This window comes from Centroberyx affinis, unplaced genomic scaffold (assembly GCF_046629955.1).
Source record: "Centroberyx affinis isolate AG114_WGS23_722 - 3 ecotype Tasmania unplaced genomic scaffold, CSIRO-AGI_Caff_v1 ptg003070l_1, whole genome shotgun sequence".
Lineage (NCBI taxonomy): Eukaryota > Metazoa > Chordata > Actinopteri > Beryciformes > Berycidae > Centroberyx > Centroberyx affinis.
The window spans coordinates 247,221-264,872 of NW_027281155.1; the positions used below are offsets into that span (position 1 = coordinate 247,221).

General features: G+C 38.2%; 1 protein-coding gene and 1 pseudogene across 1 annotated transcript; both read right to left on the reverse strand.

Annotated features, from left to right (window-relative positions):
* Positions 1–4,670: 4,670 nt before the first annotated feature.
* Positions 4,671–10,538, reverse strand: LOC139659342 (interferon-inducible GTPase 5-like; annotated as a pseudogene).
* Positions 10,539–10,901: 363 nt separating this feature from the next.
* Positions 10,902–17,652, reverse strand: LOC139659347 (interferon-inducible GTPase 5-like). The gene is made up of 3 exons (XM_071537583.1): positions 17,599–17,652; positions 13,943–14,505; positions 10,902–12,678 (listed from the first exon to the last, which is right to left on the reverse strand). The coding sequence occupies exons 2-3, from the start codon at positions 14,496–14,498 to the stop codon at positions 12,041–12,043; spliced, it is 1,194 nt and encodes a 397-aa protein (XP_071393684.1). The 5' UTR covers positions 14,499–14,505; positions 17,599–17,652; the 3' UTR covers positions 10,902–12,040.

The window sequence follows — 17,652 nt, forward strand, 5'->3', positions numbered from 1 at the left end:
TTTTTCAACAGCCGAAACTGTACAGTGTAAACAGAGTTCACTTCTATTTTTAAGTGGGCGGTATCAGATAGCAGTGAAGGAAGTCACGCCATTTACAAGAAATGCAATGTGTTTGGAAGTCGTTCTGGATTATCTCTGGCATGGAGAAGTGATGTGGGAACAAACTGAGTATCATGTAATGACAAAACAGTTCTCTGCCTTTTGGTTCATGTTAATACAGTTTACATAAATCAATCAATAGCTGAGGTCGAGGTATAAATGTATCATTTGTTGATAGAATGTAAATAGAAGCCCTGCTGTAGGAATCAATGTGCTTTAGTGTCACTCAAAAATAACTGGTGCTCTTTTCAGCTTTACCTATACAATTGAATATAATATTTTATGTCAGGTTATCTTTGAAGAAGTAATGTGACCACAGCTCAATGTGTATAAGAGAAAGAAAAATGACAAGTGTTTGAATGCTTTAAGGATATTACATGCACCTAATATACCTCTATCATGTTGAGCAACAGGATTAGTTTTTTTATTGCACATTTGGAAGGTTGACAAATGAACTACTGCGTTGGCCTTCAGGTCAAAATCCTCTCTTTGAGCAATCAGCGTATCCGTGTTTTTCTGTTCTTCTTCAAGGACAGGGTGGTTGATGACATCTAGCCAAACTAGACTGGCAATGAAGTGCAGCCAAGTCTTCTGTATACGCCCATGGAACAGCTGACAGCTTTTAAATGGTTCTTGGGTTTGGTTGTCTGATTTTTGCACCTCAGCCAGGAATTCTTTGCTTGTTACCTCTGCGTCAGGTTTCAGGGGCAGGTATGCGTCTCTTTCTGGCTTTGGCGACAAGAGTTGTTTCCTTTGGGGACTGGATTTCTGTTGGCTCTTTGTAGTGCTTTGACAGACTTAACTATGTAATAGGCTTGTTAGTTAAGGAAGAAACAGACAAAGTAAAGTTTTGTAAATGAGTATGAACCAGTGAATTTTGCAACAGCAATGCAAAGTGGGCCAGTTGAGCCCAATTCAATCTGAGTTTGGCAGAGAGAATGAGTTAAACATACTGGACAGGTTATTCAACAGCCAAAACTGTACAGTGTTCACTTCTATTTTTAGGTGGGCGGTGTCAGGTAGAAGTGAAGGAAGTCACGCCATTTACAAGAAATGCAATGTGTTTGGAAGTCGTTCTGGATTATCTCTGGCATGGAGAAGTGATGTGGGAACAAACTGAGTATCATGTAATGACAAAACAGTTCTATGCCTTTTGTTTCATATTAATACAGTTTACATAAATCAACCATAAAACTATCAGACATTTTTGAACAGTCCTGCCCCTCCATCCTTCCCAAATAAAACTGCCTTTTTCTCCCTAACTGATATCCCATTGGTTTACACTGAATGATCCCTCCTCACGTTATGTCTCACCTGAATATCCTGTTTCACATTAAGGAAGCAAGATGCTCTTAGTGTGGTTTCATTATGACTTTAAGACATAGGCCCTTTCCCAAACTACTACCTACCCACTACCACTTCACCACCAAGTCAAGCAACCTTAGGGCCACAGTGATATTCTCCTTTTTTAGTTTTAAACGTCATCACAAATTCTGTGATTTTTTTATTTGTTTTTATTTTTGTTTTTTTTGCCACTGTAAAGTCAGCATGATGAAAATAAAGGTGTGTGTGCATGATCAATTCGTATGGTATTTCCTCCATTCTCCTGCTGCAGGTGCTTCCTGGTAGACCCACAATCCATTTTGCGTCCTCACCTGTAGTTGCTGAAACGTTGGTCTGAGATTGTGGCTATTAGTGAACCTGAGTTAACCTTGGCTTTTGTTTCTTTTTTCATGACAAACAGGCAGGAATAATTAAGTATAGGCCATGATATTGCTGAGTAAAGCTGACTCTGCTCAGTGTTGCAAAGCTGGATTATTTCATAAAATATTCCTCTTCCCCAGAGAAATCAAGCTGCAGGAAATGATGTGGAGGAAGAAACTGATAAATCTGACAGTAAAAAATAAAATCCATCTGTCTCTGCTGTGTGACCGATTGGCAAGCAGAGATGGTTTGCGTGTGTGTGTGTGTGTGTGTATGTGTACTGTATACTGTATGTGCTTGAGAGTGCGGTCTTTATTATATTTTGTGATCTGCCAGTGATACTTAAACTCATGATCATGTGGTTTTAGAGGGACTTCGGGTTAGAGGAGAATTAGGAAAAACTGCTTTTAGTTCACCAAAAAAAGTCCACCAAAAATGTGATGAAACGTTAGGAACAGCTCAGGTTTGATGCTCTCATCCCATGCTCTCATTTTACAGACATAATTATGTATACATGTGTTTTGTAATGTCTTGATTGTGTTTTTTTCTCATATTCTTGATTTCAAAGTATATTTTCAGTATTAGTTCTTACACACACACACACACACACACACACACAAAATATGTGTACATAGACTGCATGTACTGTATGTACACTATGATGAATGCAAGACAATTGAGATGGTGGGATTATAATATGGGTCAGGGTTACAATAAAATGTAAAACATAGGTGATGTGTGTGAGTGTAGATGAGAGAAAAAGATAAACTGATTTATACAATATAGAAATATAATAGCCTATAACATATAATTATTGATTTATTCATCGATTCATTCATTCACTCATTCAATCACAACCTATATTCAAGCAGGGAGATCACACTGGGTCTTATTTACAGGTGGGTTACAGATGACTACATTTTTAATTCGATCAATCAGTGAATTAATCAAGGGGAGTTGATCATGTCTTGTGGAGCAAATATGAATGTAAGATTTTAATTTGAAGTGATTCTGATGGCTCTATAGTTTAAAGCCTATTTAGAGTGTCTAAACTGAACAGTGAAGCAAGCAGGGACTCATTCATCACCACTGCACTCAGCATATGAAATGACTTAGCGTCTATTACACCTGTACAATAAGTTTGTATTTGGCACTGATGAGCGGCCTTTTACTGCACTCTATCAAGCTATTGACTCCCCATCTAGTCTTATCTGTAGTGTAAATTATGGTAATTCTATGTTTTAATATGTTTTGTGAGTTTTTTTTGGTCTGCAAACCAAATTTTTCGTACTGGATAATAAACGTTGAATTGAATTGAGTATTGAATTGGAATAAATTCTGGGTACTTTAAACAAGTTTGAGGTGATGGATGAGGTTTGTAACAGACTTTGTCATGCAAGGAGACTCAGACGTTTTTGTAAATGAGTATGAACCAGTTAATTTAGCAACAGGGATGCAATCTGAGTTTGTCAGAGAGAATGAGTTACACATCCTGGACAAGTGTACAGTGTTCACTGAGTCTGCTGCCACTTTAAAATGTCAAAGTATTGTAATGATACCAGATAACAGCTAGGTGGCAGTGAAGAAAGTCATGATATTTACAAGATATTCTTTGCAAGTCTTTCTGACTCATCTCTGACATGAGAAATAGATGTGGGAACAAGTTTTATTTGGTGACAAAACAATTCCATGCTTTTCAGTTCAATTTAATACAGAATTTGTTGAAATCAACCAAAAGCCATTGTTACAACAGATGAAGGTATTGGAAAAGATTTTAAAGATTTTATTGATTTGTTGTGTTTTACTGTGCTGTTTTTTTCATATTGACCTGATACTGTGCAGACAAAAGTGCTTATTGAGAAGAGGAGCTAGATTAGAAATCATTTGTATAAAGTAATAAAAAAAAATCACACTGCACCGACACAAAATCATTCTCAAACTCTTTTGTGCTATGTTTTCACTGTGCTGCTAAATGTGATATTGTGATTCATGTCATAATCCACAGTATTTATTCAAAAGATGAACAGCTATAATTTGTATACTGAATATACAGAGAAATCCTATTGCAGCAATCAATGCACACTGCTGTCACAAAACCAATCTCCTGCTGTTTTACAATGTGCTGCAGTACATACAATTTCAACTGCACCAATGAATGTGATTTTACCATTGATGCCCATGCATTGATCAATACCAGTGCCTTCTTCCTGCCATATTTGTGACTTAGAGTAAATCTAGGTGGGAACAAAGTTCATACCAAGTTACATATTTACAAGATGTAGCCAGAAATACACCAGATAGATATGTGATCATATTTTACAACATTAAGAAATTAATGTGATTTTGTTCCACTTCTTCCATTTCAAACTGCCTGTCACCACTCCAATCACTTGATGGCCCAAACAATGATGAAACATGATCCTTGAAAAATAACTCTCTTATAATCCACTAAACAATTAGATGGAAGATCAAGGACTTGACTCCAAAAATGTGTGTGCATCAAAAACGTGTACAATTAGGCAGAGGAAGGTATAAAAAACAATAACAAATATATATCTATATATATATATCTGTATAACTATATCTATATATGTATGTGAAGATTTTCAGAAATTCAAGTGATTTCTTTTGTATTCCACATTACATGTCATCTAGTGTCCACCACTTGGGGTTTAAAAAAAACCCCACCATTACTTTGATCTGATATTGTGTGAACTAAAAGTAGCAGTTGAGTTATAAATGTATAATTTGTCGATAGAATGTAAATAGAATCAATGTGCTCTACTGTCACTCAAAAATAACGTGTTCTTTTCAACTTTACTTACACAATTGAATATGATATTGTGATTCATGTTATGATATCACACTCAGGTGTTCAAACCCAGAGCCTTCATCAGGACCTTCTGTGCATCCTCAGCAAGCATGTTCAAGCAAGTACTCAGAGTTCTGTAGGTTGACCTATAGGAAAGAGTCATTGCTACAGGGATACCAAATATTGGAATGAATCTCGACACTTTCTCTACTGCTGATGCAGCTTTGCTTGTAGACATGGATATTATGTTAATAATAAGCTCATGGCTTATGTCTTTACCAGCAAAGGGAGAAGTCATGACTGCTTGTAGATCATTCAAAGGCATGTGTGTGCTATCAGCAAGTTTCTGCAGTGACTTGATATCAAGATCAAACCCAATCTGATACTGCCTGATGACATTAACAAGCATGCCTGAATCAGCAGCAATAGAAAGCCCATGAATAGCTGCTACAAATGCATGGTGTTTCATTTTGGCCTGGAAAGCCTCTTTTTTCTTGTTGATGATCTCCAGGCTGATGGTGGGAATGGCGAACAGCAGAGCATTCCTCTTGTGTGCAGGAAGCTCTCGCTCCATGGTTTCCTTTAAGAGTTGGAAATCATACAGGTAGAGATCAAAACTGGAGATCAGGAAGACCTTAGGAGACTCCGCACCCAGTTTTTGAAGACCTGTGTCAGAAAAGGAAAATTATTTGATGAGTTCAACTTCACAAGGTGATGTTCCTACAACAGATGTGCTAACACTTCATAGGTGCTCAGGTGGAAGAGTGGGGTGGGGGTATGTATGATTGGAGTGAGTGACACTACGCTGACTTTAAAACCTCCTTCTGAATTTTGGTGACAACTTTGATGATATGTGGTCATTACTTTGGTGTTTTTCACTCGATCTCCTGGCCCAACATAACACACTCAATGAAGACTGTGGCTACCAAACGATAGTGAACCCTTCAAAAGAATAGCCAAAACTACACCTGAAAGAGCCTAGAGCCGGACAGAGGTGAAAAATTTACTTTGCCGTAGGACAAAATTAAAGACATTTTTGGAAAGGTCTTGAAAGTAACATAATATGAAGAACATGGTTACTGCACTACAGCACTTGTTGGGTTGAAATACAATGTTTTCTGAAATTCTCCTGCTTCCCATTAAGATGGCTGAAATCTGACAAAAGATTTGATTTTTCCACCCTCAAATACCCCAATAACAATGTCAATTCCATGTCAACTATGGGAGAAACAACAACAAAACAACAAAACCCACGGAGCAGGGCTTTTATTGTGAAGTGCTCATAGGAAGTGCTGAACAGCACACGCTGTAGTTTTTCCGGGTGGAAGGTTGCGGTTGTGAAAAGGCAAACTGCTCAATATTAGAAAGATGCAATACAATCTGAACCAACAGGTTGATGTTATAAGAGGATATAATACAATTTTTTTTTTTACAAAAATATGCTTTTGTTGGTGCAATTTTGCAGCCATTCATCAGCTCTGTTTCATGGGCAGAAAGAGGTATGTTCAATGACAAAACAGATTATCCAACGTTTAGAAACGTTAACTCCCGACTGCGTTGTTCTATTTAAATTGTGCTTATTGTACAGTAGATGTAACGATACAGTCGTTATAAAGTACTATATTTTATGGAGTTTATTGAGATGCCACTGAAATAACTTGTTACATAGGTTATGAGCCAAATGTATTTATTTATCTAGCAGGTGCACTGTAAAAACGAACACGTTGGCTCAACTTAAAAAAATAAGTAACCTGGCTGCCTTAAAATCTTGATTTGAGAGAGCTAAGGATGTCTAGTTCTTTCCACTTCCATGTAAGTTCCTACCACTCACAATAATAAGTTAAAGTGACTAATCTGAAACTGATAAACAGTTAGATCAACTTGATATTTAAAGTTCAATCAATAACATTTTTAGTACTACTAACAAGGAAATTCAAGTTGTAGGAACTAAATGCCTAGTTTAGGTGACATTACATTATGAGTCAAACCAACAAACATGCATTTCTATCTTTTGTTGCACAAACAAGGAAACATAAGTTATTTCAACTAAGCACCTTAGTTGAATCAACATAATATTTTAAGGCAGCCAGGTTACTTTTTCAGTAAAAGTTGGCCTCACTGGCAATCTTAAGTTTGATCAATACCTTGAATAGCATTATTTGCCAAGTCAACTAAATCACTTATTTTCTAACAGGACTGAGTGGAATGCATTCATAAACAAGAAATCACTTTAAAGAAAAATATATACTATTTATTTTGACCTCAACAATTCAAGTTCATACACAAATGTTTTGTTTTTTTTCAAAATCAGAGTTCAGGTATTATAAGATTCTTAACAACATGCTGAAAAATGCCAAATCTTACAATATTTTTTCAAATTGAGAATCCTCTCCTCCAGGATCACAGCAACGTCAACGACGTCCTTGGCGAGCAGGTCTTGTTCACCTCCAGGCTCTTTAGTGATGAAGAGTAGGCCAACATCCACTCCCTTCACAGCTTCCTCCTCCGAATCAGTAGCCTAAAGATCATTATGTATTAAATTATTGTGTGTGTACCATTTTCCAAACTTCATCATGTATAGACTCTGGCACAACCAGGACAGCATTATGATATATCCTCAAATTAACACCAAATGACTACTCCGAACTTCATCCATGACTCCCCCGAAGGAGAGCAATATGATACATTTTTATATTAACACAGAGACTCGAGTTAAAACCCTTTAACGAGCAGAGAAAACACATGTCCCTTTTTCATGAGAAAATAAATAAATAGTTGTAAGACACAGAGTCTATATGTCTTTTTTATCACTGTCCCTCATTGTATTGTGTAATGGCCGTTACATCCATTGGGTGACAGTGCAAAAAAAAAAATCCACCACAAGACTGTAAAAAAACATAAGTCGACTGGTGCTGCTCCATGGTCTAAAACATCCCTCATCTTAACATGGAGTGGGAATGAATGAATGACTGACTGAATTTGTAGGTAAATAAAACATTTTCAATTTCTAGACAGTTGATCACATGTACCATCAAGTTATAGGTAAATGTCATGTAGATGTCATGTAAAAGCATGTTTGCTGTAAAGCTGCCTGATTAGGGTATAAAAGCTAGCACTTTAACTATATAAACAATGGCTGTAACGCACCTCACAGACTTTGATGAAGTTGGAGGGATCCTTTCTCAGGTAGTGAGGCAGTCCAAGCAACACTGCAGCTCTGCTCTTCTGGTTGGAAGTCTATAACACAGAAGAACAGTAAAGGAAGACGCACTGTGTCCCAACTGTGGCAATCAAGATCTGAAGATGGAATGTAGGCATGCTTGTATAGGTTATTTTTGACAGGATAAGTAACAATAAGGTAAATAGCAAAATACACAGGAGAAAAACACCTCAAACAAACTAAAGTCTGTCTGTCACTGCTCTAGCCGCGCTGTAAACACAGCTGGTGGACCTAAGCATCCGCAACCAGAATGTGATTTGAGCACCGATTGAGATCGCACATGCAACTGAGCCAGTAGACATTTGTTAGTTTCTGATAATCACAAGATTATCACTATTGCCCCACTATTACAAGTGATGTCACAACTTCAATCTTTCTTCAGTGGTGAGAAAGAATTTGATTAAGATCAGACTATCCTTACTTGAACATCAAGGGACTGAAGCAGACTGTGAAGCTTGGTCCTGCTGCTGGCTCACACTCTGTACAACTCCAGCAGTGTTGGAAAATACTTGTCAAGTCCATCTAAGAAAGACTGGTGGAGATCAACAGAAACCAGAACTCTGCAGCAATCTGCAAAGAGAACAAGAAACTTCATCCAACAGGGGACAGGACAGGCTGCTCCAGACCACTCAATATGACCTCCAGCCCTGTAAAGAAAACAAGTCAATGTCAGAATGATATCTCCATATCTTGTGTAATTTCAGTCAAATCCACAATGTCATCCACAGCAAATACAGAATTACTGTTAATAAACCAAATTCAGCCTTTTAACAAATAAACCATCACTGACTAATATCATGCAGGGATAGACAATAAGTGAGAGCATTTTATCTTAATATCAGCATAGATTAATTTAAACATCAATGCACTGACAAAGAGTGAAGCTTTGTAATGCAGCAGTAAACACATTGTTTTATATTATATCCATGTTAAGCTATCTGTTGATAAGCTTGCTAGATAAACAGTGGCTCTGTCCCAAATGGAAGAAAACATATTTTTGGTAGCATTTCTTGGTAGGAAGTGAAACTTTTCAAGTTTTAGGTTGTCTCAAATGTATAGGATCCATAGAAAGCATCCTTTCAAGGGACCTAATTTTAGCCAGTTTTGAGGGAAGCATGCCATGGTTCCTTTAGCAACTCTGATATCCCATAAAATATTGCGACACTGGGGGAAGAATTCATATTCTTCACTGTAGTGCAGTCAGTTGTTTCTAGAATATTAATAAAATCGCTTAGCTTAGCTTCGCCATACAAAGGTACAAGCTAGCTAACGTTAGCACTACTGTCTGCAACCATGCAATTCACTGCGGTTTAGATTGTAGACTTATTAAATTAATGAATATCTGATTTACATACACAAACGCCCTGGCTGAATTTTGATAGTTAATATATACAGGGAGCTAACCAGGGTATTATTTTATGGATTTGAAGGCTCGCAGCGAATGTTTTCCTCGTTGCCCCGGACTGGCTGCTGCTCGGCAACTTGTTACCGGTCGGTAAGTCGGTCATCAACGTTTTCCTCATTGCCCCGGACTGGTTAACGTTCCCCAGCTGGTTACCGGTCGGTAACAAATCAGTAACTTAATCAGTCAGGGGCAAGGAGGAAAATGTTCTGAACACAAATCAATGAGGAAAGAATTCTGTAGTTAGCTAGCTAGCTATAAATAATATGAGCATTTGGCAACAATTTTAACATTAGGTAGGATGGCATTGCACGTTGTAACTTACAAAAATATTTACCTGAAATTATTTGCTCTGTCTTGACTTGCTGTCTTGCTGTCCTCTCAAACTGCAATGGTCCTTTTTTCTGGATGATGCATGTGGAGCACGAGGTTATGTCCGTGTGGGCGTGTGCAGGTTGTCCAAGGCAGTTTTGCAGGGGCTACTACTCACACTTAATTGAGTCAACTCAGCAATTTAAGTTACCTGGACAGTTCTGATTTGACTGATGAGTTGACCACATTAAAACTTTAAATTTCAAGTAGGCCCAATGTTTTAGTCATTTTTAGTTGAACTGACTAAGGAAAAAGAATTGAGGTAACTAAAAGCCCAAATTCGTTTTTACAGTGTGGTCTATTCAAATTTTGAATGTGGCTCGTACTGTGATTTCACTGAACTAATTAAAATAATTAGATTAGAGATGCTAACCTTGAACACAGTCTTGTCTGATCCGTTTAAGAGTCTTGTCTGCGTTGAACTTCCTCAGACTTCTTTCTGCATCACTTAAATTGTCGTCAATCTTTGAGCGAACAAACTAGAACTTCTTCCCCATCTTCTGAATCTCCTGAGCAAGCTTCACATCATTTTCTCTGAAGCGATCAGCTGAGATGATGATGAAGAAATCAAACTTTTCAAACCCAACATGTTCATAGTACTTGCTAGCAGGAAAATTGGTGGTGCCAATACCAGGGAGATCCCACATAGTAACATTTGGGTAGTTTGGATGGGGGTATGCTGTAACCTCCATGGTGGTTTCTACACAACCAGTAGGAGCAGCTCTCTCATCCCTGTTGTCTACGCCTCTGAAGGCATTAACAAAGGTAGATTTACCAGAGCCTGACTCTCCTGTGATGGCAATGTTTAATGGAATATTATCCTGCTTTTCCAAATATTCTTGGACCTTTGCAACAGCTGAGGCTGCATCATTGCTCTTCAGCATTTCTGCAAACTCTTCATTTAGTTCATGATCATTTGGATTATCCATGGCAATCCTTGAAAATTGGAGAAAAACAAACATTATATTATTTTGGGGAATAGCAGAATGTATAAGCACACTATTATCTAATATGCATAAATTAGGATAGCATGCAAGAAGGAGACATTACTGCTTTTATTTTCTAAAAAATAAAATGATATATGGCATAAAATTAGATATGTTATCAATAGATGAACTGATAAGTAACAACCTCAATAGAACACATAATGGAAGAATTTTATTATTCATTTTTTACACTTTTTTTGGTGCTAATTTGTGAATACACACAGTCGACACTGGTTAGGCTAGAGTCAATAGATTGCTCTACCCTGGTCACGTGACACAAATCAATGGATTTGAATTAAGACCCTGTATATACACCTCTACCTCTTACTCAGCCTTATGCAGCCATAAACACACCTGCCCAAAGAAAGAGTTCTAGTCGGTGCTGTACTGTGGTGCTGGAGGACATCTAGAGATAATCAGTAATTTGAATGGATTTGAATTTTACAAGAAATTCAGTGCAACCAGTTTCATGTCTTGAAAAACAATTTCCATGCTTTTTGTTTCATTTTAATACACAATTTATTTAAACCAATCAAAAGCCATCCTTTCAACCAAATGAAGATGTTTGAAAAGAGTTCAACTAATACTTGACCTGATATTGTGCAGACCAGAGTATTTATTCAAAGGAGCTATCATTTGTATACAGAATATAAAGAGAAATCATATTGCAGCAACCAATGCACGCTGCTGTCACTCAAAAATAATTATCACAATGCTTTACAATGTGCTATATACAGTTTCAGCTGCCACTGAATGTGATATTACCACTGATGCCCATGCAGTGATGAGTGTCAGTGCCTCCTGTCATATTTCTGGCTTCATACCAAGTTAGCTATTTACAAGATGGGTCCGGATATTTTAGATAATTAAAAAATAAAATTGCAGATATTTTAATGAGCAAATTTGGTGTTTGATAAAAAAAACAAAAAACAAATAACCATCAAGACAAAACCCCCGACAATGGCCCCAACAGTGACCATTTAAAAATAACACTCTTATAATCCACTAAACAATTTGACTCAAAAATAATGTGTGCATCAAAAATACGAGTACAAACAGTCAGAGGAAGTTATACAAAACAATAACAAATACATAGTCTCATATATTTAGACTTCCTGACACTTTTGGGATGATTGGGTGTCAATGTAAGTACCAGACAACCAGAAAGATAGCTGAAGATTTTCAGAAAATCAAGTGCTGTTTGTTTTACACATTAGATGTCATCTTAGTCTCCATCACTTGGTGGCGAATGCAAAAAGGGTTTGACAAGAATTACACCATTACTCTGACCTGATATTGTGTGGATTAAAAGTATTAATTCAAAAGCAGAGCAGTTGAGTTATAAATTCATCATTTGTTGACAGAATGTAAATAGAAGCCCCGCTGCAGGAATTAATGTGCTATTGTATTGTATTGAATGTGATATTGTCATTCATGTGATGATATCACACTGAGGTGTTCAAACCCAGAGCCTTCTTCAGCACCTTCTGTGCATCTTCAGCAACCATCTTCAAGCAAGTACTCAGAAGGTTGTAGGTTGAGATAAAGGAAGCTGTCATTGCTACAGGGATACCAACTGCTGGAATGAATCTCAACCCTTCCTCTACTACCATTAATGCAACTGCTGTTACAGACATAGTTAATATCTTAATAATAAGTTCTTTGCTTATTATGTTTCCTGCAAGGGGAGATGTCATGACTTCTTTTATATCATTCATAGGCATGTGTGCGCTATCAGCAAGTTTCTTCAGTGACTTGCTGTCAAGACCAAACCCAATCTGATACTTTCTGACAACATCAACCACAATGCCTAAATCAACAGCAACAGAAAGTCCAGGAAGTGGTACAGATGCTACAAGTGCAGATAAGAGAGCATAGTATTTTATTTTGGCCTGGAAAGCCTCTTTTTTCTTGTTGATGATCTTCAGGTTGATGTTGGGAATGGCAAACAGCAGAGCATTCCTCTTGTGTGTAGGAATCTCTTTCTCAAACGTTTCCACTAAGAGTTGGAAATCATACAGGTGGAGATCCAAACTGGAAATCAGGAAGACCTTAGGAGACTCCACACCTTGTTTTTGAAGACCTGTGTCACAAAAGGAGTATGATTTGATCAGTTAAACTTCACAAAGTCATGTTCATACAACAGGTGTGCTAAGATTTCATAAGTGCTCAGGTGGAGAAGTGGGGTGGGGGTATATGATTGTAGTGAGTGACACTATGCTGACTAAAACCTCCACGTTAAACTGGGTTTGTTGTTTTTCTTGATTTTGGCGACACCTTTGGTGATAAGTGGTAAATTCTTTGGTGTTTTGCACTCTAGTTGCTGGCTCCTCACCATCTTTTCTCATCTTGGAGGGCTTTTAATTCTTATAGAGATGGTGCCAATCACTTAAAGGTACAGTTGCTTTCCTTTTTAGCATGCTTGTCTTTCTTTGAGCAATCTGTTTCTTTTTCCTTGGTATTCTGTTGAAGATGAGATTCTGTAGGTACAGGCCTTTGTTGGTGGCTATCTCTGCTCATGCTAACTACCCAGTTGTTCCTCTGTTTATTTCAGACAAACTACGGTTGTTGCTTCTGTGTACAATGCATCACTTCCCGTGCCAGAGAATTTTCCGGTGTTTGGAACAACACATGTAAAAGCTTTCCTGAACTGGCTATAGGCTGAATCACTATTGTGTGATTCACAACAACAGTTAGAAAATCACCGAGCTCATTCCTGGTATGTGAATGTACTGTGCACCATTATACAACAACAGCGCTCCCTCTCATGTGATATTGCGTAAATATAGAGCTGGTTCATACCTGTGTGACTTCTACTGCACTGCCTTATGTATGAGCACATAGCCTACTGTATTTCCATTATGCAGGACTCTGGCTCTGCAAGGCCTAAACAGTACATGCAGTAATTCCCTTAAACACTGCCTTGCAAAAAGTTTTACATACAAACAAGCAATCAAAAACAAACACACTGAGTCAGATTCTTATAGAGTTGCTCATGAGCACCAAAAAAAAAAGGTCTATTACACAATCCCTAAGTTTTCTTTTTTATGTCAGGTTATCTCTGAATAACTATTAGTAACTGTATATACGAGAAAGAAAATGACCAATGCTTCAACAATATTAGTGCATGCACCTAATATACCACTATCATGCTGAGAACAGGACATCTGCAAAACTAATTTTTAAGTGAATATAAAAGACAATTTCCATGTTGTATAGTGAAGAGAACTTCAGAACATGCTGTTTTCAGTGGAAAAAAAACTAGTGAAAATGTGTTGAAATTCTGAATGTGGCTCGTACTGTGATTTCACTGAATTGATTGAAAATAATTAGAGTGAGATGCTAACCTTGAACACAGTTTTGTCTGATCAGTTCAAGAGTCTCCTTTGCGTTGAACTCCCTCTGACTTCTTTCTGCATCACTTAAATTGTGGTCAATCTTTGAGCGAACAAAGTAGAACTTCTTCTTCATCTTCTGAATCTCCTGAGCAAGCGTCACATCATTTTCTCTGAAGCGATCAGCTGAGATGATGATGAAGAAATCAAACTTTTCAAATCCAACATGCTCCAGGTACTTGTCTGCTGGGAATTTGGTGGTGCCAATCCCAGGGAGATCCCAAAAAGTAACATTTGGGTAGTTTGGATGGGGGTATGCTGTAACCTCCATGGTGGTTTCTACACAACCAGTAGGAGCAGCTCTCTCATCCTTGTTGTCTACGCCTCTGAAGGCATTAACAAAGGTAGATTTACCAGAGCCTGACTCTCCTGTGATGGCAATGTTTAATGGAATATTATCCTGCTTTTCCAAATACTCTTGGACCTTTGCAGCGGCTGAGGCTGCATCGTTGTTCTTCAGTGCTTCTGTAATTTCTTCAGTTGGTTCATGATCATTTGGATTTTCCATGGCGATCCTTGAAAATGGGAGAAAAACATGTGAAAACCATTGCATTATGCTATTTTGGTTGGTTGCAGGAATACAAAGTCCAATACACAGTCCATATAAAGAAATTATGTAACCGCACATTGTGAGGCTTTACTTCCTTATTTATTTATTTATTTATTTTTTACAGCATTTGCAAATAGGCTTAGCTACAAGAGAAACGCTCCTTTTAGAAGCATTTGCAGTTGCTGTAAGAAAAATAAAGATGTGATTACATTTTCAGCAAAGCCTCACAGTGGCCCTCATTTATCAATCTACCGTAGAAACCAGCGCAGACCCGAGCGCAGAAATCATCTTACGACAGGGTTCACGTGTGATTCATGAAACGTTCGTATCTCGTCAATCACAGCATAAGAATGATCGGGCGTTGATAAATGTGGAGGCTGAAAACAATCGTCATTTAAATATCACGCCCCTAAATATTCTCGATTTAGAGGCCTCGCCCCCAGAGTTTGACATGGAGAGGCGTAATACGTCCAAGAAGAGAAACTTCTCCAACCTCGAAATAGAAACTCTAACGTCCCAAGTCCAATTGACCCAATTAGTTCTATTTGGCAGCCTGAAAAGTCATCAAAGGAAGTCGGAAAAATGCAGAATGGAAAGAAATCACTGCTGCGGTCAACAGCGATCAACAATCGAACTCCAGCTGAGGTTTGAATATTTAATTTATACATCCGTGATATGTATAGCATATATATATATAAAATAGTAGCCTAATATAAAGCTTGTATCGCAATTCTTTACATTTAGGTGAAGAAAAAATGGTCAGACCTCAAACAAGTAACTCAAAATGAAAGAGATATTAATCTTAATTAATCACTAGAAAACTGTTAACACCGTTAATTGCAAACAATATGAAAATACCTATTTATGTTAGGGATAGGCTGTATGACACATAGTCGATGTAGGCCTTTACAAAATAGAATATTTTGCCATAGGCTACATATTTTTAAGTGATGAATATGTGGCTGCATATGCTTAGATGCCAGTCAGAATATATGGTCTAATAACAATTCTCCGACTCACTTACTCCGTACTTACTATGCTGCACCGCAAGTCCACGCTGACTCCAAAACTTGCGTACACGAGTTGAGACTTGACGTGAGATTTGATCGTAGCCTCCGCTCACGTCCAAATTGATAAATGCCGAGCTTTGCGTGGAAATGACCGTACGCCCAGTTTTCTGTCGTACGTTCGTTTCATAAATGAGGGCCAGTGTGCGGTTGGATAATTTCTTTATATGGACTGATAAGTAACAATGTCAATACAACACATGATGGGAGAATTTCATAATTAACTTTTCACAATTTATGTGGTGTAGATTTGTGAATGCACAGAGTCGGTATTGGTTAGCCTATAGAGTGTATTAGATTGCTCTACCCTGGTTGCTTGATACAAATGAATGGATTTGAATTAAAAACCTTTATATACACTACATTGAAATGAGAGGGACAGTTCTACCTCTTACTCAACCTTATCTACTCTATGCAGCCATAACCACACCATGCCCAACGTTCTGAACATCTCTAGGAAAGATTTTTAGATATTGGTGTCCTGTGGTGCTGAAGGCAGATGCTTTGGGCATCTAGAGATAATCAGTGATGTAGTTCTGAATAAAGATCGGTGAACTACAGTATCACCTCCAGCCGGTCATCATCATAAAGCACCAAAACCAGCAATGTAAACAAAAAGAATAGAAATGTTACGTGTGCGCAGGGGGCTGGACCCAAATGCAGACAGGCAGGCAGAGGCTTACTGAGGTTGAGACTTTTAATAAAGAACTAAGGCAAAAATACAAAATCAAAAACCAAAAACTCAACAGGCTGGCAAAAAGGCAAACAAAGGAATACAAAAACCAACCTGGCCGGAAACAAGAGAAGGAGTTGAAAACTGAAGATGAGGTAGGATTACACGAGGACGGGTACACTGGGAAAGAGAGCAGGTAACAAACAGGTAGCAACAGGAAGCAAAACAGACGAACTGACAAGGAGTGGATGATGAACTGGGGTAAATATACTGTGGGGATGGGTGATTAGTGATGAAGTTCAGGTGTGTAGGTGAGGCAGGCGCTGGGGGGAGAAAGGGAGCCACACCCACACTACACACTGACAGACAGACCAGAGCTCTGTTTCATTAGTCATTTAACCAGCCCTCCTTCACTTCCCCTCGGCACTTGGTAGCCTAATACGTAGCACCATACGTAACGTGAGTGGCCACTTGCAGAGCAGGGGTGCAGGGTCCGAGGAGGAGCAGAATATTTGAAATGGAATGCACTTGCCCTTAAGCAGGCCTAATAATTAATAATAAGAATAAATAATAAAAATTACAAAGAACAATGAGTAATGAAATATTGCAGATGCGTTCATTTCAAAAATATATCTACATCCTCTAAATTTTGTTTGTTTACTTGCATTTATATTCATCACCTGTTCATGCGCCGGAATTGACGGACGATCACAATGCATCCTGGCAAATATGCGCTTGTGAAGTCTACATCGTTGTTGACTCGCTCCCTCGGCCCTTGAAGGGTCGATCTCAGAAAGTTCACTTGAGTTATCAGAGTAATGGAACGACACTTAAGATGGCGACGGGGATTCCCCCGAGGGGAAGTGCCGAGGGGAAGTCAACGAGGGCCGGTTGAAATGACTAATGAAACGGGGCTAAAGAAACACAAAGGCAGGCCATGGCAGAACCATGACAAGAAAAGCATTAATTTATGCCCTTAAAATACCCTATCTTCATCTAACTTACAGTACACCAGTTTGATACTTCCGAAGATGTATATTATGAATTCAGTTGATAAAGATTTATATCAGCCTAAAAAGGAAGGTAAAGTCTATTCCACAAATAGGAATGTAGGTAAACTCACTTTAGGTGTGTGTCCACTGCATCACTGCAGATAACATTAAGAGGCTGTTGGAACCTCTGTATCTTATTGATACAGTAAAAACCAAGAGTGTTACACTGAACAGAACTACAGTAATAAGCCCAGGAAGGAAAGTGACCCCAGCTCCAGAGAAGACAGTCAGAGAGATACAAAAAAATCAGCAGCTATTGTACTCACTCTGAAGTGTCCTGATGTAGAAATGGATGAAACTGGAACAAAGATCTTGCCTTT